Source organism: Salvelinus namaycush, chromosome 21 (assembly GCF_016432855.1).
Source record: "Salvelinus namaycush isolate Seneca chromosome 21, SaNama_1.0, whole genome shotgun sequence".
NCBI lineage: Eukaryota > Metazoa > Chordata > Actinopteri > Salmoniformes > Salmonidae > Salvelinus > Salvelinus namaycush.
Window position 1 is genome coordinate 35,005,309 of NC_052327.1, and position 23,096 is coordinate 35,028,404.

The 23,096-nt window shown below is 40.9% G+C and overlaps 2 protein-coding genes across 2 annotated transcripts; both read left to right on the forward strand.

The window, feature by feature from the left end:
* The first annotated feature begins 6,413 nt into the window (after positions 1–6,413).
* LOC120066708 (gastrula zinc finger protein XlCGF26.1-like) lies at positions 6,414–9,152 on the forward strand. Its single transcript, XM_039018165.1, has 2 exons — positions 6,414–6,467; positions 6,805–9,152. The coding sequence occupies exon 2, from the start codon at positions 6,845–6,847 to the stop codon at positions 8,477–8,479; it is 1,635 nt and encodes a 544-aa protein (XP_038874093.1). The 5' UTR covers positions 6,414–6,467; positions 6,805–6,844; the 3' UTR covers positions 8,480–9,152.
* Positions 9,153–22,112: 12,960 nt separating this feature from the next.
* Positions 22,113–22,659, forward strand: LOC120065998 (laminin subunit beta-4-like). The gene is made up of 2 exons (XM_039017037.1): positions 22,113–22,357; positions 22,509–22,659. Exons 1-2 carry the CDS (start codon positions 22,194–22,196, stop codon positions 22,615–22,617), a joined length of 273 nt encoding a protein of 90 aa, XP_038872965.1. The 5' UTR covers positions 22,113–22,193; the 3' UTR covers positions 22,618–22,659.
* Positions 22,660–23,096: the final 437 nt, after the last annotated feature.

Genomic DNA, 23,096 nt, shown 5'->3' on the forward strand with positions numbered 1-23,096 from the left:
CTCTCGATGGTCCAGCTGTAGAACTTTTTGAGGATCTGGGGACCCATGCCAAATCTTTTTAGTCTCCTGAGGGGGAAAAGGTGTTGTTGTGCCCTCTTCACCACTGTCTTGCTGTGTTTGGACCGTGATAGTTTTTTTGGTGATGTGGACACCAAGGAACTTAAAACTCTCGACCTGCTCCACTACAGCCCCATCGATGTTAATGGGGACCTGTTCGGCCCTCCCTTTCCTGTAGTCCACGATCAGCTCCTTCGTCTTGCTCACGTTGAAGGAGAGGTTATAAACTTGAGCGATACCTCGACAATGTTCATAAGCTCAGAGCTTTGGTGGAGCAAATATGTTTCATAGTGGACCTCATGTAACGGAAGTGAAATGGCTAGCTAGTTAGCGGGTACGCGCTACTAGCGTTTCAATCAGTTACGTCACTTGCTCTGAAACCTAGAAGTAGTGTTGCACCTTGCTCTGCAAGGGCCGCGGCTTTTGTGGAGCGATGGGTAACGATGCTTCGTGGGTGACTGTTGTTGATGTGTGCAGAGGGTCCCTGGTTCGCGCCCGTGTCGGGGCGAGGGGACGGTTTAAAGTTATACTGTTACATTGATGCTGTTGACCCGGATCACTGGTTGCTGCGGAAAAGGAGGAGGTTGAAAGGGGGGTGAGTGTAACGGATGTGAAATGGCTAGCTAGTTAGCGGGTACGCGCTACTAGCGTTTCAATCAGTTACGTCACTTGCTCTGAAACCTAGAAGTAGTGTTGCACCTTGCTCTGCAAGGGCCACGGCTTTTGTGGAGCGATGGGTAACGACGCTTCGTGGGTGTCAGTTGTTGATGTGTGCAGAGGGTCCCTGGTTCGCACCCGTGTCGGGGCGAGGGGACGGTTTAAAGTTATACTGTTACACTCAGACAACAATACGTAAGTTGCCAAAAAAAAGTATTTATCATGATGGACTGTGAAAACCCAAGGGATCATCATCTATTAACGTACTGTCCTTACGACCAATTGAAGTCCTTCATTCATCAGAGCATCATTTCCTCCTGTTACCTTTACTGTAATTGTCATTTGAAACCATATCAGCCTGAAGATGACCATGGCAGAGCGGGTATTAGATTTTCTTCAATTTAAATAATTGAGGATGTGAGGAAGTTCAGATGGTGTTCAAGGTACAGTGTTCTGATACTATGTGTGCACTGCAGTCTGCTCCTCCCTGCTTTCCAACCTCAACCTCCTGTCCATACCTTTAGTGCCCCCTGTGGGATATAATGTGTTGTTACAGCAGGGATAGGTCCTGACGGAGCTAATTTCAAAAACTGTAGTACAAATTGTTGTGGGGAAATGTGAGACTATGGTGTGTCAGATGTGCCTCCTCCAGGGTAATAAGAATTTGAATTGGATCTTTTCTTAGTCCAGTCAGATCTCACTCCTTCTCAATATCTCTCTTTGGTCAGTACAAAGATCTGGCACATGCTACTTACTGTACCTCATAGTCCAGTCATAACTGAAGTAGAGGAGCTTCTGATTGTGATTTAAATGTTACTTTCTGTTGTAATATATTCAGCATCAACCTGTCACATGCAAAAACATTTGATTCAACAAATCCAATGAAGACAAATGTGTTCTATTATTGTTAAATGGGTTCTATATTGTTCTATTCTAACACAAACTGACACCACATGTTTAACTGTAAGAAAGCTTTATTAGAAAAGCATTCATTGGCACGGGCAGAGTGGAAGTTAACATTGGCCTAACTAGAATATCAAATGGATTAATGGATATTCTGGATACTCCAGGGTGGCGTTCTCCCTCAAGGGTTAAAGTTGACCATCTTCAGGAAGAGAAGACCCTCAGAGAAGCTACCCACCCCAGGGAGAAGAGTACTTGTGGCTCCTGTTGGGTCTCATGGGAAGAATCTGATCCAACAGTATTTCCAACAGTAGCTGCTGCTCCTGCACAACGACCTGGATCAGTAGGAGCTGGATCAAATCTGTCACCTGCCTCTGTGGTTTGGGGTTGACTGGTGAAGAATTCAACCAGGTGAATGGACTATCCCTCCTTCCTGCACTCTCGTCGGCTATTCTCCCATTCCTACTCAGCCTTGGCACGGGAGGCGGGCATGTGCCACTGTCTGATAAGAGTCCACTCTGCCAATGGGACCAAGAGGTTGTGAGAGGGGCACCTCTCGCCCACCTGCACTGCTCTCCTACTGGTCAGTATAGCAGAGTGGCCTGTGCTACCTGTATGGCTGGATGTAGATCTGGGCAGGCGGTGACATCCGTCATCTCCGGCTACATTAGCTGGGTGGGCTACACAGGAACAACGTCTCGGTGCTTCTGAAGATCAAGGGCTCAGACGGTAATATGACCTGTCTGACGTCCATTAGCTCTGGTAGCTGCTGGTCCTGCATAGCAGACCGTATTTGTAAGAACTAGATCTTTCCGACACACACCTTCCTGATATGGCATTGGCAGGCCTGGCTAGCAGCGGGGAGGCAGATGGGTCAGGGATGGGAGAAACAGGTGGACAAGGCACTCGGATGGAAGGAACCGGAGAGGCAGGCGGGGCAGGTATCAGAAGGTCCGACACTAGGTTGACAGTTGGGGTAGGTACCAGAAGGTCAGATACTGGTCTGGCAGTTGGGGTAGGTACCAGAAGGTCAGATACTGGGCTGACAGTTGGGGTAGGTACCAGAAGGTCAGATACTGGTCTGGCAGTTGGGGTAGGTACCAGAAGGTCAGATACTGGTCTGGCAGTTGGGGTAGGTACCAGAAGGTCAGATACTGGTCTGGCAGTTGGGGTAGGTACCAGAAGGTCAGATACTGGTCTGGCAGTTGGGGTAGGTACCAGAAGGTCAGATACTGGGCTGACAGTTGGGGTAGGTACCAGAAGGTCAGATACTGGTCTGGCAGTTGGGGTAGGTACCAGAAGGTCAGATACTGGTCTGGCAGTTGGGGTAGGTACCAGAAGGTCCGACACTAGGTTGACAGTTGGGGTAGGTACCAGAAGGTCAGATGCTGGGCTGACAGTTGGGGTAGTTACCAGAAGGTCAGAAGGTCTGCAAGCCATCATCGGACAGAGAATGTCTAACCTGAGCAGGAGGGTGATCCTGGGTGTCAGAGCTGATAGTGAATTGTGGACTCTCAGGTACGGAAAGGCAAGGGGGAAAAAAGAGCACTGTCTTATATTTTCAATGTTTGTTGCTTGAAAATATGCGCTATGAGCAAGCGTTTAGGTGAATGTTTATTCTCAGCCAACTATAGACCACTCAACTGCATGTAGTGCGTGGGGGGAAACAACAACACTTTATTCTAATTGGAGATTTCACAATGTCAGTCAAACTGTAGCTGCACTATCAAAACTAGCTATAATCAGAATTTGGATTGCCTTTCTATTAGTAATGATCTTGGGCCTAACAACACCTGCGCCAATATATCCTCTAAACACCGGCTTCCTGGACATTATCTCTTAATTACAGACAGTAGCATACAAGTTGCAAAATAGAACTCAATTGAGTGAACATGAAATGTATTTCAATTTGAATGAAACAGGCCTATCGCATAATGTAGGCAATTTACATTTCAATGCAGTCATCTCGGTTTTAATTTGAAGCATTGTTTGTATCAAGTGCAAAGACATTGGCAACTTTTATTTGTAGTCAACTTTGTTCTTTGTTCTTGGTGGTCTCGGAGAGGCAGATAAACCATGTCATTTTATGCTTAGAGGATATCTCCAGTGAGGCGGGAGGACAAAACAGCATCCAACGACGCATTTAGCTGTTCTACGAGTGGTCTGAGGCACGAGTTAGATTACGAGCGTTTTCAAGTGTTTAGGAAGAAAAAGATTGGAGATTTAACGATGGATCCTCCTACGAAGGTTCTGAAGATGAATTTAGTCTTAAAATGCTTTTTTAGAAACCGGGCCCAGGTTGATAACTCCTGCTTGCGCCTCCTGTACATCAGATGGCGCCAAAGTGTCCACTGTTTCTTTTCGTCGTTAAAGGAAGCCGACTTTATGAAGCATGCTGTGTTTTGCTCCACGTAAGTGAACGTTTGAGACGCCAGCAAGAATAAGCAAGACCTAGCGAGAAGCATTGAGATGAATGGTTATGATGATAACAACAGCAATACAAATAACAAAACATTGTTTAAATGCTACTATTATCAATAATAGTAATAGCACTACTACTACTACTAATTTTATAATTATAATAATCAACTTTAGAACACACATTTAAATCCTGTTGTTATTTAGCCCATTCATATTACACTGTACACAATGTTCTGTCATTCATATTACACTGTACACAATGTTCTGTCATTCATATTGCACTGTACACAATGTTCTGTCATTCATATTACACTGTACACAATGTTCTGTCATTCATATTACACTGTACACAATGTTCTGTCATTCATATTACACTGTACACAATGTTCTGTCATTCATATTGCACTGTACACAATGTTCTGTCATTCATATTACACTGTACACAATGTTCTGTCATTCATATTACACTGTACACAATGTTCTGTCATTCATATTGCACTGCACACAATGTTCTGTCATTCATATTACACTGTACACAATGTTCTGTCATTCATATTACACTGTACACAATGTTCTGCCATTCATATTACACTGTACACAATGTTCTGTCATTCATATTACACTGTACACAATGTTCTGTCATTCATATTGCACTGTACACAATGTTCTGTCATTCATATTACACTGTACACAATGTTCTGTCATTCATATTACACTGTACACAATGTTCTGTCATTCATATTACACTGTACACAATGTTCTGTCATTCATATTACACTGTACACAATGTTCTGTCGTTCATATTACACTGTACACAATGTTCTGTCATTCATATTGCACTGTACACAATGTTCTGTCATTCATATTACACTGTATACAATGTTCTGTCATTCATATTACACTGTACACAATGTTCTGTCATTCATATTACACTGTACACAATGTTCTGTCATTCATATTACACTGTATACAATGTTCTGTCGTTCATATTACACTGTATACAATGTTCTGTCATTCATATTACACTGTACACAATGTCCTGTCATTCATATTACACTGTACACAATGTTCTGTCATTCATATTGCACTGTATACAATTTCCTGTACATTGCATCGCAGTAAATGGGAGTCCATTATACTCAGGAGCACCTCTAGTTTCCAAATCCACAGAATTACACCACAATCATCGTCACTGCTAATTTTGTGGCCCTTAAAGTTTTGGCAATCAGCTGAAATCCAATAGTTTTTTCATGTTGTACATAGATATTACACCGTAAACAATTTTCTGTATATTATATCACAGTAAAAGGGGGGTCCATTCTACTTAGGAGCACCTGTAAACTCTGTGGATTTGGAAACTAGAGGTGCTCATGAGTTGAATGGACACCTCTTTTATTGTGACACAATGTACAGGAAATTGTGTACGGTCCAATATGTATGTTTTGCATGCAACGAATGGGCAGAGTTTGCACATTTTAGACCATTCCATTGGCCCTTAAGTAAAATCACCACCCACCCGGGGCACCAGGCCATGCAAAACAAACTGATTGACTCCTTTTTAAGGGCCTCAAAATGAGCAGCGACAATGCTGGGGTGTAATATCTGTGAATTTGGAAACTAAAGCTGCTCCTTAGCTGAATGGACCCCCTTTTACTGCGAAATAAAGGTTACATTTAAATATATATATATATTTAAATTTACTCCTATTTACTCAGCAATGTTTTTTTGTCCGTGTACTCCTATAATTTATTGGACTGTACGCACACACACACACACACACACACACACACACACACACACACACACACACACACACACACACACACACACACACACACACACACACACACACACACACACACACACACACGTATATATGGTTACATTTAAATATATATATATTAATGTAACCATATATATATATGTGTGTGTGTGTGTGTGTGTGTGTGTGTGTGTGTGTGTGTGTGTGTGTGTGTGTGTGTGTGTGTGTACAGTCCAATAAATCATAGGAGTACACGGACCAAGAAACATTGCTGACCAAATATATTTTTTAATCGTGTAATATATTTTAGAAAATCTTTTTAAAATTCTTTGTATAATACCTATTATACAATATATTAATAATTGTGCACATTTTCCATCAATTTTGCCCTAATTATTAATGTACAAAGTGCACAAGATAGGACTCTTATTCTGAAAGATTTCACAAAGCCGTGACCCGGAAGTACTTTGTTGTTAATGTTTAGACAATAATTTTTTTAGACATCATAAATAAAGACAGGTTGATGACACTTTTCTACTATTACGTGGGGGACTTTTATTTCGAAAATTTACGAAAATGCCGTGACCAGGAAGTACTTTTTTAGTGTTGCTGACGAGACGCTGATTTTTGCGCCGTTGTTTTTGTCCAAAAACGAACATAGCTACAGGTATTTTGACTTTTCTAGGTGTTAGCAGTAGTTTTGTGTGTTTTCGTGTTGTGCATTCTGGTTGAGTCATATAGCTAAACCAACAATCTTGTGTTTCCATCCGGTATGAGCACTGCAGGCAAGCAAACTAGCTAACTAGCTGGCTGGTTGGCTAGCTAGTCAGCAAACGTTCACGTTTGGTTTAGTTCGTACACTTTTTGCTTTGAAATCTGTGGTCGTCCACATCCACAACACCATGAAACATTGAACGTCTGTGTCAAGTGAGGTCTTGTTTGCATTAGCCATGCCTTTTTATATTATATTCTCTTCACACATTATTTTCTGTCACTTTCCCCAGACAGAAAATTAGACTGCACCCCTTCCCTCCGTCTATCAAGATGGAGAACTTGATTAATGAACACCAAAGCCGCAATGATCCAGAGAACAAGGCAAATAACATTGATTCACCTGAAATAAAGATTGAAATAGATGAGGTGCGCATTGAGTACACTCAACAGATGAACACACTGGAAGAAGAGAATCTAAGTGATCAGCCAGCAAACCAAGCAGACAGTTCGGATTCATCCCAGGAGGATTCTGAGTCTGATTCAGAGTCTTTCTCTTGTACCCAGTGTGACAAGAGCTTCCGTACCGCCTTACATTTGAAAAAGCACCAGATTATTCACACTGATAAAACCCTACACTATTGCATAACTTGTGAGAAGAGCTTCCCTTATGCATCACTCTTAAAGCAGCACCTAACAATGCATGATGCTGACAGAACATACTGTTGCACGAAATGCGAAAAGAGCTTCCGATCTGCACCGTGCCTAAGGAAGCACCTGACAACGCACGGTGAGAAGAATCACGGTTGCACCGAGTGCAATAGGAAATTCTGTTCAGCATCTCGCTTAAAAAGGCACATGACAACACATAGCGGGGAAAGACCACATGTTTGCACCGCCTGCGGGAAGAGTTTTACACGACCAGAGAGCTTAAAGAATCATCAGTTAAATCACCAAGGGGAGAAGCTGCACACCTGCCACGACTGTGGAAAGAGCTACAGTGTGCTGAAGTTCCTTAAAGAACATATGAAAGTCCACGAGGGTCCCCACATCTGCTCTCAGTGTGGGAAGAGCTACACACTCCTCTACAACTTGAAAATGCATATGTCAGCAGCGCATGGAGAGGAAAAAGCATTGCCTTGCTCTGAATGTGGGAAAAGTTTTGTCTCAGAGTACCGTCTGCGAAAACATCAGAAGCAAGTACACAGAACAGCCTTCCCCTGCCCTGAATGTGGGCGAAGCTTCTCCACACTGTCCATATTGCAAGAGCATCAGTCAAACCATACTGGTATCAAACCGCATTCTTGTGAGGAGTGTGGGAAGAGCTTTGGCCTTCTGGATGGTCTTCAGAGGCACCAGTACACACACAGGCCCAAACCAGAAAAATCCTGCCTCTGTGAGGAGTGTGGAAAAAGCTTTCTTAACCTCACCCAACTGGCCAGACATAAACAAGTTCATTCCAATGTTAAGTCCCACACTTGTGAGGAGTGTGGTAAAAAATTCAAACAGATCGGAGGTTTGAGAATTCACCGCCGTACTCACACAGGGGAGACGCCGTTCTCTTGCAAAGAGTGCAGTAAAACATTTACGCAGGCCAGCTCCTTGAAGGTTCATATGTTAACCCACACAGGAGAGAGGTCATTCTCTTGTAAGGAGTGTGGCAAGACATTCAACATCGCAAAGACATTACGGCTTCACATGCGCATTCACACAGGAGAGAAACCACATAAATGCCCTGATTGTGGGAAGGGATACCATCACGCTCAGGGACTCAGAATGCACCTGCTATTTCACAAGGGGGAACGACGGCACACATGTACTTACTGTGACAAGAGTTTCTTTCTGCCAGGACATTTAAGAGCACACATCCGACTACACACTGGAGAGAAACCTTACCTCTGCTCTAATTGTGGGAAGAGTTTCAATCGTGCTTGGAATTTAAAGCAACACAAGAAAATATGTCAGTGATTCATTTCACCACAAACTGAACTTTCCACAGCATGTTATTGTGGGGCTCCTTTTTTGTAATATTATGCCTATGATACATTGTGCTCTATGCCAAACTAGTCTAATAATACATAAAATAAAGGTGGTGACTTATTTTGCATTGAACTTGCATTACATTTGCTTTATCCATTTATAATCTGTATGTTGTTGTGGCAACAAAGTAGATGACGTGCTCTATGTAGCCTACTTTGACTGGGTCATATTGTGTGATGGGGATACTTGTAGTACTGTATGAGTAACTTTCAGTGAAGAATGATTGATTTGAAATGTAAACATGTGGTGTCCAAAATGAACCCTAGAGGGTAGAACTAACCTAAGCATCTGGATATTATCATAACACTGTAGCAGAGAAACCTCCAGCTTTATTCAATGCCTTGATATGTACATTCTCAAAAACTACTTAGAAAGAATATACAGCTACATTATTTCTGTCAATATGCTATACTGTATATACACTCAGTGGCCAGCTTATTAGGAACACCCATCTAGTACCGCGTCAGACCCCCCTTTGCTTCCAGAATAGAATTCTTCAGGCATGAAATGTTGCTCAATTGGTATCAAGGGACTTAACGTGTGCCAGGAAAACATTCCCCACACCATTACACCACTGCCACCAGCCTGTACCGTTGACACCAGGCGGGATGGGGCCATGGACTCATGCTGCTTACGCCAAATTCTGACTGATGCAACCACATGACGCAACAGGAACCGGGATTTGTCGGACCAGGCAACTTTTTTCCACTCCTCAATTGTCCAATGTTGGTGATCGCGTGCCCACTGGAGCCGCTTCTTCTTGTTTTTAGCTGATAATAGCTGTAATAGCCCATCCGTGACAAGGATCAAAGAGTTGTGCGTTCACGAGATGCCGTTCTGCATACCACTGTTGTACCTCGCTGTTATTTGCCTGTTTGTGACCCACCTGTTAGCTTACACGATTCTTGCCATTCTCCTTCGAACTCTCATCAATGAACTGTTTTTGCCCACAGAACTGGCGCTGACTGGATGTTTTTTGTTTGTCGCACCATTCTCGGTAAACCCTGGACACTGTCGTGCGTGAAAAGCCCAGGAAACCTTGTGTTTCTGAGATACTGGAACCGGCACGCCTGGCACCGACAATCATACCACGCTCAAAGCTGCTTAGGTCACTCGTTTTGCCCATTATAACATTCAATTGCACAGTAACTGAATACCTCGATGCCTGTCTGCCTGCTTTATATAGAAGGCCACGTGACTCACTGTCTGTAGGAGCAAACCTTTTTCGTGAACAGATTGGTGTACCTAATATACTGGCCACTTCGTGTATATTGCTTTGTAAAATAAGAACAAAATAATCCTGAATATGCCTTGTATAATCTCAAACATCCCTCTGTAGCATGGCTTAAACTAGTTTAGCCCTGTTCACTGTTTATTTTTACCATTTGAATACATGTATTCCCCCCCAAAAATCTGCTCTGTGTTATTTTTCTTTGCTGCAACTGTATTAGTATTTAGAGACGATGCACTAGTAGAGACCACACTATGAGTTAAATTTCTATGTTTGGGTACATTTTATCAAGACAAGGTATGTTCTAATTATGTTATTGCTGAATCATATCCACTTCACACAGGACATGGCTAACATAACGGAGAGAACATCAGTGTATTCAATGTTTCTAAGGTAAACCCCTGTCTTGTACTGTACTACTGTACACCCAGGCAAGGTGAGCATACCTCAGTAACTAGTCTGTGTTCCATGTCTTTGTCCAGGTAAATTCCTCCCTCTTACTGTACTGTACTTCGGGTATCAATCAGAGGGAGACGGGAATGTGTCCGCTTTGAATGAAATGTAATCCTCCTTCACTTACATCCTCGGGGTCTACGTTTTGGCCTGCTCTCTCGCTCTCTCTGTGTGGTGCTCAGCTGTGCACTTACAGGCTGAGACTCAGTGTCATTACCGCTCTAATCACATTCGGGCTCCGGAGCAGGTAGGCACTGATTCTGGAAGCGTACAGGGAAGACTGCTTGTACTGTAAGTGCTACTTTTGTGTTATGAGAAAGTGTTGCTGCTCTGATCTTGTGATATGGTCTGTAAACAGCTTTGAATGGAACATGTTTTTTTTTCTTTTCTTGCTCTTCAATTGATTCTGCTGCACATTTGTTGGATGATGCGCCAACAGCAAGGAGAAGATCATTGCTGGTGTTTCTCCCATCTAAAGTACAGAGGTCATCTTCTGCTTTAATGCAATTAGTGATAACTTGATGCCAAGAAAATATGGGTTAAATACTTGGTTCACATCTCTCTGTCATTACAATGTCGCGTATACTGTCCATTAACTTACATTGTTGGCAACTCTGTCTAAGTTATAGATTATACTAAAGGACTGATGTTCATTCAGGCAATGTGCAGCTACTTGGTTAGCTTACTGTATATTCAATTCTAGCTATTGTTTTTCACCTGGTATTTGAGTTACTGTTTGTATTGGTTTCATGGTGCAAGTCGAAGCTAAGCCTAGAGTAAATCCCCAAACAAATATCTCTTGGGCCCAATACATTCCCAATAAAGTTAATTCCTCCCTTGAGGGTTCACTTTAGTAGGGAAAAGTGCGATAAGGCACTGTACATTCCAATGTTGTTTCTTGGGCGTATTATTTTGCTGTCATGCATTTACTTCTCCCATTGTGAATAGGCTATACGACCCACAATGTGAGAAAGGTAGCCCATACAATTAGGAAGACGATCAAATTAGAGTCCCATCACCAGAATGATGGGAATATTTACTGATGAAGTGAATGGCTTCTGTGGTGTGTGTAAGCTTTGAATTCACAAGGCATTGCCTAAACATGCCTTCTGTATGTAACATTGTACGGTGGCTTGGGAACAGTCAAATCAAAGTGTATTGGTTGCATACACAGTTGCAGACATAGCAGATGTTATAGAGGGTCAATGGAACGGAGTCAAACGTGGGGTTTCCAAATGTTTCATCTGTTTGATACTTTCCATTTATTCCATTCCAGCCATTACAATGAGCCCATCCCCCTATAGCTCCTCCCACCAGCCTCCAATGGTATGTACAATAAAAATAAATACTATGAATGAAATATACAGATATTACAGTGTGCTTTCAAGAATCCAGTATATAAACAGTGTAACAAAATGCAATATACAGTTGTAAATATATTAAAATTAGTTATGGGAAGAATACAGTACATGAATACATAGTGTGAAAAACAGTAAAAAATAAACAGTCCCGTGTTTGATGTCCCTATGTTCATGCGACAGCAGCTTTTACTGTGTGTGTGTTTGTGAGTATGGGCGAATGCTTGTGTGGGAGTATATCTGAGTACAGACAGGGTTGGGTGGGTTACTTCTAAATGTAATTAGTTACTTATCCAAACTCTATAACGTAATGATTACTTTCAGTTACTTTTGGATTCCTTTCCCCTCAGTAGGCAACCAAAAAGGATCCATCAAACGCTTTTGGTGTGTCATAGTGGTCTCTGACCTATGGTCAGACTTGCTTAGGTGGAACAAACTTAAACTTGCAACTGTTTTCAATGCTGAATTGAATGTCATTGAGAAAACAGAAAGGTGTCATAATGTATTTTTTTGCAAACGTCCTGAATATTTCTGAATTTAAAAGTAATCCAAGAAGTAATCTAGTTTTTCAAAAGTATCTGTTATCTGATGACAATATTTTCGCTGGTAATATAGTTGATTACACCTACTGTTTTTTTGTCATCAGATTACATGTAACTGATTACTCCCCAACTCTGAGTAAAATAGTCTGCATGTGTATGAGGTGTGTGTGTGTGTGTGTGCGTGCGTGCGTGCAAGTGTGCGTGCGTGTGTATGTTCTGTGAGTGAGTCTACCATTGTCTCTTACTACAGGAGATGGGACGATGGCTGTTCAACAGTTTGAGATAGAAGCTCCTGGAGAGATGGAAGCTCTTTTCCGTCTTCAGTAGTTCTTAAGTAGTTCTGTCTTTGTGACCTGTTTTCTCTTGAAGAGTGTGGTTACCACATAGTACTGTATCTAAACATGTGGTTTTGTGTAGTTGCCAGAGGAGGTTCCATTGAAAGCCATAGCGTTCACTGCAGGTATTTAGTGAATGACTTATACATGTCTATACCTATACATCAGTATGTGGATGTTGGTGAAACCTTGACTTACCTGTGATAATGTGAAAGCCCTCTCAACTCATTGTACTGGTCAAAGTTAGCTGGTTAACTCATTGGTCCTGTTTTGTAGTATACCTCTCAGTTAATTTGGCTGTGTTGTGTTGTTCACTGTCTGGGCTATGACCAACACCTGACTAATTACATTTTGACAGACCCTCTCCCTCCCTTCTCCTTTACAGTGAAAAACATTTTGGGCTGGTTTACTGGACCCTTATTAATTCTTTAGATATTTTTGTCAGATGTTACTATGGAATACTGAAGTATAATTACAAGCATTTCATACGTGTCAACGGCTTTTATTGACAATTACATGAAGTTGATGCAAAGAGTCAATATTTGCAGTGTTGACCCTTCTTTTTCAAGACCTCTGCAATCCGCCCTGGCATGCTGTCAATTAACTTCTGGGCCACATCCTGACTGATGGCAGTCCATTCTTGCATAATCAAAAATTAATATCAAATCCATAAATAAATTGTTCATTGACCACAAAATAATAATTTTGCAATGTCCATCTCAGTCTCCGGACTTGGACCTGTGGTTGAAATTGAAGAGGGCAGTCCATAAGCACATACAAAAAAATATGGAGGAATGGTCTAAGATCTCTCCCAATGTGTTCTCCAATCTCTCCAATCAAAATTATCAAAAAAGGCTCAGTGCCATTATCCTCACAAGGGGACGGTGCACAAAGTATTGAAAACAGGTGTGCCAATAATTTTGACACCTATCTTTTTGAGAGAAAAAAATATTACTTGTTGAGGTGACTGTAAATACCCACAATGTTGTTGAAAATATGAAGTTGTTATTGTGTTCTGATTGTGACCAAACCCGTCCACCCCTCCTCCAGCCTGTGAGTGTGACCCTTGCGGAGCTGTGTGACCAGGTCAGGGGTCAGTGTCCGTGTTGTATGGAGGTAGGCGGACGGCGCTGTGACTGCTGCCTGCCAGGGTTCTACGGCTTTCCCCTGTCAGCCCTGTGATTGCAATGGCCTCGCTGAACTGTGTGACCAGGACACTGGAGCCTGTCTGGACTGCAGGGAGCATTCCACCAGAGGCAAATGTGAGAGGTGAGGTTTCATTCATTTATTCATTAATTTATTCATTAATTTGTTCATTTAAAAGCTGTTATTCACATTTCCCTATTAGAATCAACCCATATCTATAGCTTGGTTCCATAAGTGTGTGCCAACTTTTCTGACTATCATTCTTTCTACAGTCACAGATCTGCCAGTGTTCACAGTGACAGTCAGAATGTTTCAATGTTGTGTATTTGGTTGCTCCAGGTGTGTGGTGGGTTACTTTTGTGACCCAGTCTCCAGGGAGCTCTGTGAGCCTTGTCTGTGTCCTGACACTCAATCCAGTGGACGGTTCTTTGCTAGCACCTGCAACAATGACGCAGAGTCTGGAAGCCTGACCTATGACTGCCTGGCTGGACACAAATGTGTTTTTGTGTGTTTATGTCGGTGCATGTGCACTCTTTTCAACATTAGTTGAAGTTAGTTGCTAGTTTGACTGCTCACTACTGACCGTTGATCCTAATTTCTCTCCCTGCCCAATTTCCATTCAGGCCTCCTCTGTGATGCCTGCTCCGCTGGTTTCTATGGCGACCTGACCACGCCGGGCGGCGGCTGCGAAGAGTGTCTCTGTAACAACAACATCGACCCTACTGACAGTGACCGTGTGACAGGAGAGTGCCTGCGTTGCCTCCACAACACCCAGGGACCCCACTGTCAGAGCTGTAAGCCTGACTACTATGGAGACGGACTGGCCCAGGACTGCAAAGGTATAGCAGGGGCACACAGTATACAAATCATCATCTGGCCCAGGACTACAAAGAAGTTCAAATCTATGAGGGTCAATAAAGTGGGGGGGGCTGTCAATGTTTTGATGCACCACACCTCCCCAGTGCCCTCTGGACAGCCCGTGTCTCTGTGAACCGCTCACGGGGCAGTGTCGTGGGCCCGTGTCGGGCGGGCGCGGTGGTCACACTGTGTGACGAGTGTGCCGACAGCTTCTGGAACATTAAGGGAGAGTCTGGGTGCCAATTGTGCAAATGTGACCCTACCAACTCCCTCAATTACCATTGTGACAAGGCAAGGCCTCTATACTCCCTAGCACAGTATTCTATACTATTCTATGTCAAAGCATGGTAAACTGAGATTTATTTCCCCATACTATATTGGTAAGCCTTCTTATTTGACTCTTCAGGTGTCTGGTCAGTGCCAGTGTCGTACTGAGTTTGGAAGCAGACAGTGTGATGAGTGTGGGGAGAATCACTTTGGGAACCCTGGCCTGCGCTGTGTCAGTAAGTTGTGGCCAAAAGTGATTCGTTGATGGGTCTTTTAATTCTTAGCACCACAAAGAGAGACATTGCTGTTGTGTATAGATTTCCCTTCCCTCCTTATCCTGTCTCCCTAGCCTGTGACTGCAAATGGAGGGTACCGACCGGCCTGCCTGCGACCCATTGACGGGTGAGTGCCTGTGCGCATTGGTGTGAAGGGCATCTTCTGTGACGAGTGTGCCCCTGGGTATGACCAAGTCTTCCCTGCCTTCCCAGCCGACATTAGAGTGACGTATGACGTAAAGGTAACGTAAGGGTAATGGCGGACTGAAGGGATTTATGTAGAGCACCTCAAGATAAAACATAATATTCGAAATATCTGCTAAATTAGACTAAAATATTAGCACTACTTAATCTGGTGAGTGATAACCTTCAATCTGGACAATAACACAAAACAAATCCTAAAACTAGAGACATTTATCGACAAATATTACGAAAACAGGCAACAACCAAACATGACGGAGAGTAAGACAGGGGAACCGATTACAAAACGAAAACGTGACTCTTCTACAGACACTGATGATTTAATATTCTCACCACCCGGAATGGTAAAGGTCGAAACCGATCTGTTAAAATCAATAAATGACAAACTGGGTATACTTGAATTAGTTAGTAAGGATATAAAAGAGTTGAAGGCAAGCCTAGAGATGAGTGATGAAAAAGCTGCGACATTGGAGAAGCAAACACACGCGCTAAAAGGGACAGTCAATAAGATTGAAACCGAAATGAATGGAATTAAAAAGGAGAACACCGTTCTGAAGGAAACCTTACTAGACATACAAACTAGATCCATGAGAGAGAATTTGGTACTTACAGGTATCCAAGAAAAAGAAGGAGAAGTTCCTGAATCTATAGTTAGAGAGTTCCTCCTTACAGCGCTTCAGATTCCACGCGAAGTTATCGACAAAATCCAACTTGAACGCGTTCACCGCTTCGGACAGAGAGGGCAGAGGTACGAACGCCCAATCGTTGCCAAATTTGCTTCATTTAAAGATAAAATAATGGTTAAAAGCCTGGGTAAAAGACTTGCTGGGACCAAAATTGGCATGAATGATCAGTTTCCGAAGGAAATTGCAGAACGGCGCAAAGTTCTGTATCCAATTTTCAAAGAAAATAGATTAAAAGCGAAACGAGTAGCTCTCGTCGTTGATAAACTATATATTGATAACCAGTTGTTCAGAGACACAAAGACTACTCCATGGTTATTTTAAAAATTACAAAGTTCTCATAGACGAGGGAAATAAACACAATTCAAGCCCGGTTACTGATTGTAACAATACAATAAAAAATATAGCTTTTCTATAAATCTTCACATATAACTAATTGAACACACAAGCACTAATTCAACATAGTGAAGATAAAAACTAAGTAAACAGAAGGCACAGTATGTGTGGATGGTATGGTTTGTGTTTATTTTTTATTTTATTTGTTATGTTTGGAAAGTTGAGTGAGTGAGTAATGAAATGGTTGCATATCCCAGAGCCAATGTATTGCTGTGAGCCGGGTATGAGAGGGCTTTCAATGTTGTTCAGATGATGGATATACTTTTATAATGAATTATACGTCTTATTTATTTATTGTCCTATCATGGAGAACTACATTTTTTATTTATTTTTTTATAAATTATATCTAATTATTTATTATCCTATTTTAATGGTACGGTCCATGGCACTATACCCTAGACACCCACCTGAATGACCCAGATACTAAGGAGAAGTCCCTAACTGTTTTATGTGCCAGCTGTAAGCGGTCTGTATGCAGCTAAAATGAGGTCAGAGACCAAGAGCAGCACTGCCCCCTCAAGATTCTGAGCCTGCTTGGCAGGGTTGGTCCTGCAAAGCCAAAGCCCCAATAAGGGAGAGCATAATATACAAGGAAATTCTCAAAGCTGCTAATGAGAACCTTGACGACCTTGTACCTAGCCGGTGGGGATTCCGGTGGGGTGCCCCCACCCAGGCAGTGGCAGTGCTGGCAACACTAGCTGCAGTAACCCATGGGGAGGGGGTCACACTCGGACATTCAGAGAGGGGGTATATTATTGTGGCCCTGGCGGCACAAAATCAAAGTCGGACTGCATGGAGATGCGTGGGGACATGGTCATGACGGGTGGCCGTATTGTGGGTGTTTCAGGAATAAGGTGTACATTTGACCTCCATTATCTAGGATATGACAATGGTAAATAAATCTCTCAATTTTTGCTAATTTTTTGTGCGGTCTTGCAGGCCTTCTCATGCAGCTGCAACTACAAGTGCATTTGTAAATCATGACCCATCTTGAGTTGGGCTCTGGGATGGTGCAATTGTTGAGAAAGTGAGCTTATGGTTGTGTGGGGGTAAGGGCTGAGTGTGTGTGGGTGTATGTGTGTATCCCACAACTGTTGCGAAGGAAGAAGTAAAAGATGTTAGGGACAATAGAGGATGATCCACAGATATATATAATACAAATCGAGGTGAGGGCAATGGAAATGCATATGGTAATTGATCTTCTTCAATTCGGTAAATGGCACTGTATGCTCTTTTCAAAGAATGGATCCCAGTCGGTTCAGGGCTATGGGATACAGGGGGTCGAGGGTGGTCTACCGGGCATTGGGATGACAAGCCATCTCGAGATGAGGCCTTTTAGCGGGTGGAATAGTAGGGACCAATTGGAGGTTTACTTAGTAGAAATGCAAATATCATGGTACAACTATATAGACACTCAATCATTATGTTACTTTTTAATAGTACGTTTACAAAAATATATTCTGATTAAAAGAATGAAAGGTGTGTCTCATTATGGTAAGTGGTGAAATAAGTATAGCCAGTTACAATTGTAATGGCTTAGCAGATAATAAGAAAAGACGATCAGTATTTACCTGGCTAAAAGAGAAGGATTATAATATCTATTGTTTACAGGAAACCCATTCAACAGTTTTAGATGAAGTTTTGTGGAAAAAGAACTGGGGGGGCAAAATATATTTCTCCCATGGGCAAAGAAATTCAAAAGGGGTGATGGTTTTAATTAACAATAATTTTGATCCAAATGTGCAAATTGTCCAAACAGATCCTCAAGGTAGATGGATTATTTTAAATATGTTATTGGACAATAAACAAATATGGCTTGTTAACCTATACGGTCCGAATAATGATGATCCAAGCTTCTTTGAAAATATATATAAGAATTTATCAACTCTACAAGCAACACTAGACTCTATTATTATAGTGGGAGATTTTAATACGGTCTTAAATACCTCTATAGACCGGAAAGGAAATCACACTACAAACTATCACCCTCAGGCACTTAAGGAAATCATGAATGTCATGGATATATTGGAATTAGTGGATATATGGAGACTTAAATACCCTGATTTAGTGAGATATACATGGCGGAGGCTGAATCAAGCTAGTCGTCTTGACTACTTTCTTATACCATTCTCTCTGGCACCAAAAGTTAAAAAAGTGTTGATAGGGGACAGAATGCGGTCGGATCATCACATAATTGGCATATATATTTCTCTTACAGAATTTCCACGTGGGCGAGGATATTGGAAATTTAATCAAAGTCTACTAGATGATAAATTGTTTAGAACTAGGACAGAAGATTTTATAACTGACTTTTTCAGACATAACATAGGTACAGCAGATCCCCTTATTGTATGGGACACTTTTAAGTGTGCCTTTAGAGGCCATGCAATTCAGTACTCATCTATAAAACAAAAGCAATTTAGATCAAAAGAGTCCATATTAACAAAGGAAATTGAAGGACTAACAGTACAGTTAGATAGCAATAAAAACAGTACCATAGAGGCACAGAATAAGTTAGAGGAAAAACAAAAAGAAATGGAGGAACTTATTCAAGAAAGATCCAGTGTAATACATTATAAAAATAAAGCGAACTGGATGGAATATGGGGAAAAATGCACCAAATTCTTTTTCAATCTTCAATATAGAAATGCTACCAAAAAAAATGTATTAAAACTTGTTACAAATGATGGAGTCACGCATGATTCACCAAATGATATTTTGAAAGAGGAAGTAAAGTACTTTAAGAATATGTTTTCGTTTCAGGCTCCTCCATCTCCACTAACTGAAACTAATTGTATGGATTTTTTTCCTATTAATAATGTAAAATTAACATCTGTACAGAAAGACTCATGTGAAGGCCAAATTACAGAGGAGGAACTGCTTGATGCAATTGGGGCCTTTAAGGATGGGAAAACTCCAGGGCTGGATGGCATACCAGTGGAAGTATACAAAACTTTTTTTGATATACTCAAAGGACCATTATTAGCTTGTTTTAACCACTCCTATATAAATGGTAGATTATCAGACACGCAACAAGAAGGTCTGATATCGTTATTACTGAAACAGGACCCAAGTGGTATATATAAAGATCCAGTCCAATTAAAAAATTGGAGACCTCTTACACTTCAGTGTTGTGATGCAAAAATCCTAGCAAAATGCTTGGCGCATAGAATAAAAAAAGTTTTGTCAGATATTATTCATCCTAATCAGACAGGTTTTTTACATGGACGATACATTGGAGATAATATAAGGCAAGTACTGGAAACAATAGAACACTATGAAATATCGGGGACACCAGGTCTGGTTTTCATAGCTGATTTTGAAAAGGCTTTTGATAAAGTACGACTGGAGTTTATATATAAATGCCTAGAATATTTCAATTTTGGGGAATCTCTTATAAAATGGGTTAAAATTATGTATAGTAACCCTAGGTGTAAAATAGTAAATAATGGCTACATCTCAGAAAGTTTTAAACTATCTAGAGGAGTAAAACAAGGTTGTCCACTATCGGCATATCTATTTATTATTGCCATCGAAATGTTAGCTGTTAAAATTAGATCAAACATTAATATTAATGGATTAGAAATCCATGGCTTAAAAACTAAGGTGTCATTGTACGCTGATGATTCATGTTTTCTTTTAAAACCACAACTAGAGTCTCTCCACGGCCTCATAGAGGATCTAGATACCTTTGCTATCCTCTCTGGATTAAAACCAAATTATGATAAATGTACCATATTACGTATTGGATCACTAAAAAATACACATTTTATATTGCCATGTAGTTTACCAATTAAATGGTCTGACGGAGATGTGGACATACTCGGTATAAAAATCCCAAAAGAAAGAAATGATCTCACTCCAATAAATTTTTATAGAAAGTTAGCAAAAATAGATAAGATCTTGCTACCATGGAAAGGAAAATACTTGTCTATTTGTGGAAAAATCACCCTGATTAACTCTTTAGTCATATCACAGTTTACCTATTTGCTTATGGTTTTGCCTACACCTAGTGACCTGCTTTTTAAATTATATGAACAAAAAATATTCCATTTTATTTGGAACGGCAAGCCAGATAAAATTAAAAGGGCCTATTTATATAACGAATATGAATTCGGAGGGCAGAAATTATTAAATATTAAAGCATTAGACCTCTCACTAAAGGCATCAGTCATACAAAAGTTATACTTAAATCCAAACTGGTTCTCTAGTAAATTGGTACGAATGTCTCATCCTATGTTCAAGAAGGGCCTTTTTCCCTTTATTCAGATTACACCTGCTCACTTTCGGTTGTTTGAAAAGGAAATAATCTCCAAAATATCCTTATTTTTTAAACAAGCCTTAGAAAGTTGGTTGCAATTTCAGTTTAATCCACCTGAAAGGACGGAACAAATAGTACAACAAATATTGTGGTTAAATTCAAATATAGTAATTGATAAAAAAACTGTATTTATCGAAGAAATGTTTAAAAAAGGTATAATTTTTGTGAATGATATCATAAATAGGACTGGTGGAGTTATGTCACACATGCAGCTCACACAGACATATGGAAATGTCTGCTCTACCCAAAATTACAACCAATTAATTGCAGCATTACCACAAAAATGGAAGAGGCAAGTAGAAGGGGAAAAAAGTAAGGAACTTGTATGTCGGCCCTGTATTAAAGAACATAAATGGTTAAAGAAAAGTGTGATAAATAAAAACATATACCAATTTCATTTAAGGACCAAAAAACTGACAGCTGTGCCATATAAATTGCAAAATAGTTGGGAAGAGATGTTCGATATACCCATTCCATGGCACATGGTTTATGAATTGATACGCAAAACAACGCCGGATTCAAAACTTCGAATTTTTCAATTTAAATTATTGTACAAAATTCTTGCAACTAATAGAATGTTATATATATGGGGTATACAATCTTCCCAGCTCTGTAGATTCTGCTGTGAGGAGGCAGAGTCATTAGACCATTTATTTTGGTATTGTCCATATGTAGCTCGTTTTTGGTCACAGGTCCAGGAATGGCTGAAGAATTGCAACATTTGCCTAGAACTAACGCTACAGATAGCAATACTGGGGGATTTGAAAAGCCATAGTCAATCAATCAATAATATAATAATTATTTTAGCAAAAATGTTTATTTTTAATTTACAATCTGTAGAAGCTATGAGAATAGGAAGGTTCAAATCTTTTGTGAAGCATCACAGCACAGTTGAAAAATATATGGCAAATAAAAATCCGAAATGGATGATGTTGGAAGATAGATGGGAAGGGTTGAGTGGAACTGAAGGGTGGGACTAATAACAAGATAAACAATGTAGGGCATACGGGATCTGTGAAATGTGTATAGGTGCGGAGCTTTTGTGAAATAGCACAGTTACAAGTGGAAATAAAATTGGATGGACAACAGAAATAGAGGAAGGACTAAGAACAAACAAGAGAGAACTATTATAAAGTAGTCTGTGTCTGTAAAATAGGTATAAGATGTATAAATTGAAGGTAAAAGCAGAAGTGTTTATTAGTTTACTCCAATTGGGGGAGCGGTGGTAGGGTTGCGGGGAATAATAATAAAGGTATATTCTTTAAAAAAGTATGTATGTCTATATAGGTATGTGTATGTATATATGTATATATGTATGCATGCGTGTATGGATATATATATTTACCCAAAAAATATGGGGGATTGGAAATGATGCAGACAATTACATTGGAAGCAACATTCTTTCCGCAATATTAAGCTGATCCACCCCAAAAAAAAAGAAAAAAAAAAAAAAGAAAAAAAAAAAAATATATAAAAAAAAAAAAAAAAAAAAGTCTTCCCTGCCTGCACCCCGTGCCAACCCTGTGCCGTCCTGTGGGCGGACAACGTCACCGACGTCCACCGTGCCGCCCAGAGGATGCGTACCTTTATGCCTTGCAACGGTGAGCAACTAGAGCCAGGATACAGTCGTCGGTGGGAACGCATGCTGGAGATGCACTCCAAGTTGGACTATCTGGTGAACCTGACTGGGAGATTTCTACCTCGGGTGAAGGATGTGGAGAAGTTCTGTGTCAGAATCTCGTATGTAAATAACAGTCTCTCATCTTTTTTAATTTCTGAATATTATTATTCAACATACTCTTAAACCGTGAGTTGAAGTGATTTATACTATACTTTGACAGTTATCTTGGAGCTGTAAACATTTTCCTTTTCTCTTTGTCCTTCCTCACAGGAAGCTCAAAGACACCATAGATCCCAACGGCATCATCATGGACCTAACGTCTATTCTGAACACTGAGATCGACAACATCCGAAGTTCAAGATACCATTGGATAACTTAAAGGACAAAATCAGCGAGGAGCCAACAGTAGATACAGTGAAACTGCAAGGTACATATGGCCATATAGTTTGTTTTTTTGTCATTTGGAATTCACTGTAATTTCACTGTGTATGTAGAGCAACTTGATAAAATGTAAAGTGTGAGTATCTGATTGGTGGTGTTAGGTTCTAATTATCAGAGTAAGAACTCGACGGACACTATGAAAGCTTAAACCAAGTTTATTCTACCCTAAGGATCGAACAGCTGAACTGACAAAATACATATTCACACAAGCACTGATATTTAACCCTTTCTCCTATGCTGGGTCTCCTCCTACACATCTGAACAGCCAATGCATCTCTGTTGCTAGACAGAACCTTAGTGATACCTGTTCTTCCTCACGTCATCTGACCTGACCTCTGCCCCAAAATGCTCACTCCTCCCCAACTCACGGCTGTCATGTTGACTCGTACCAGACGGTGTCTTTCCTCCTCCCATAGG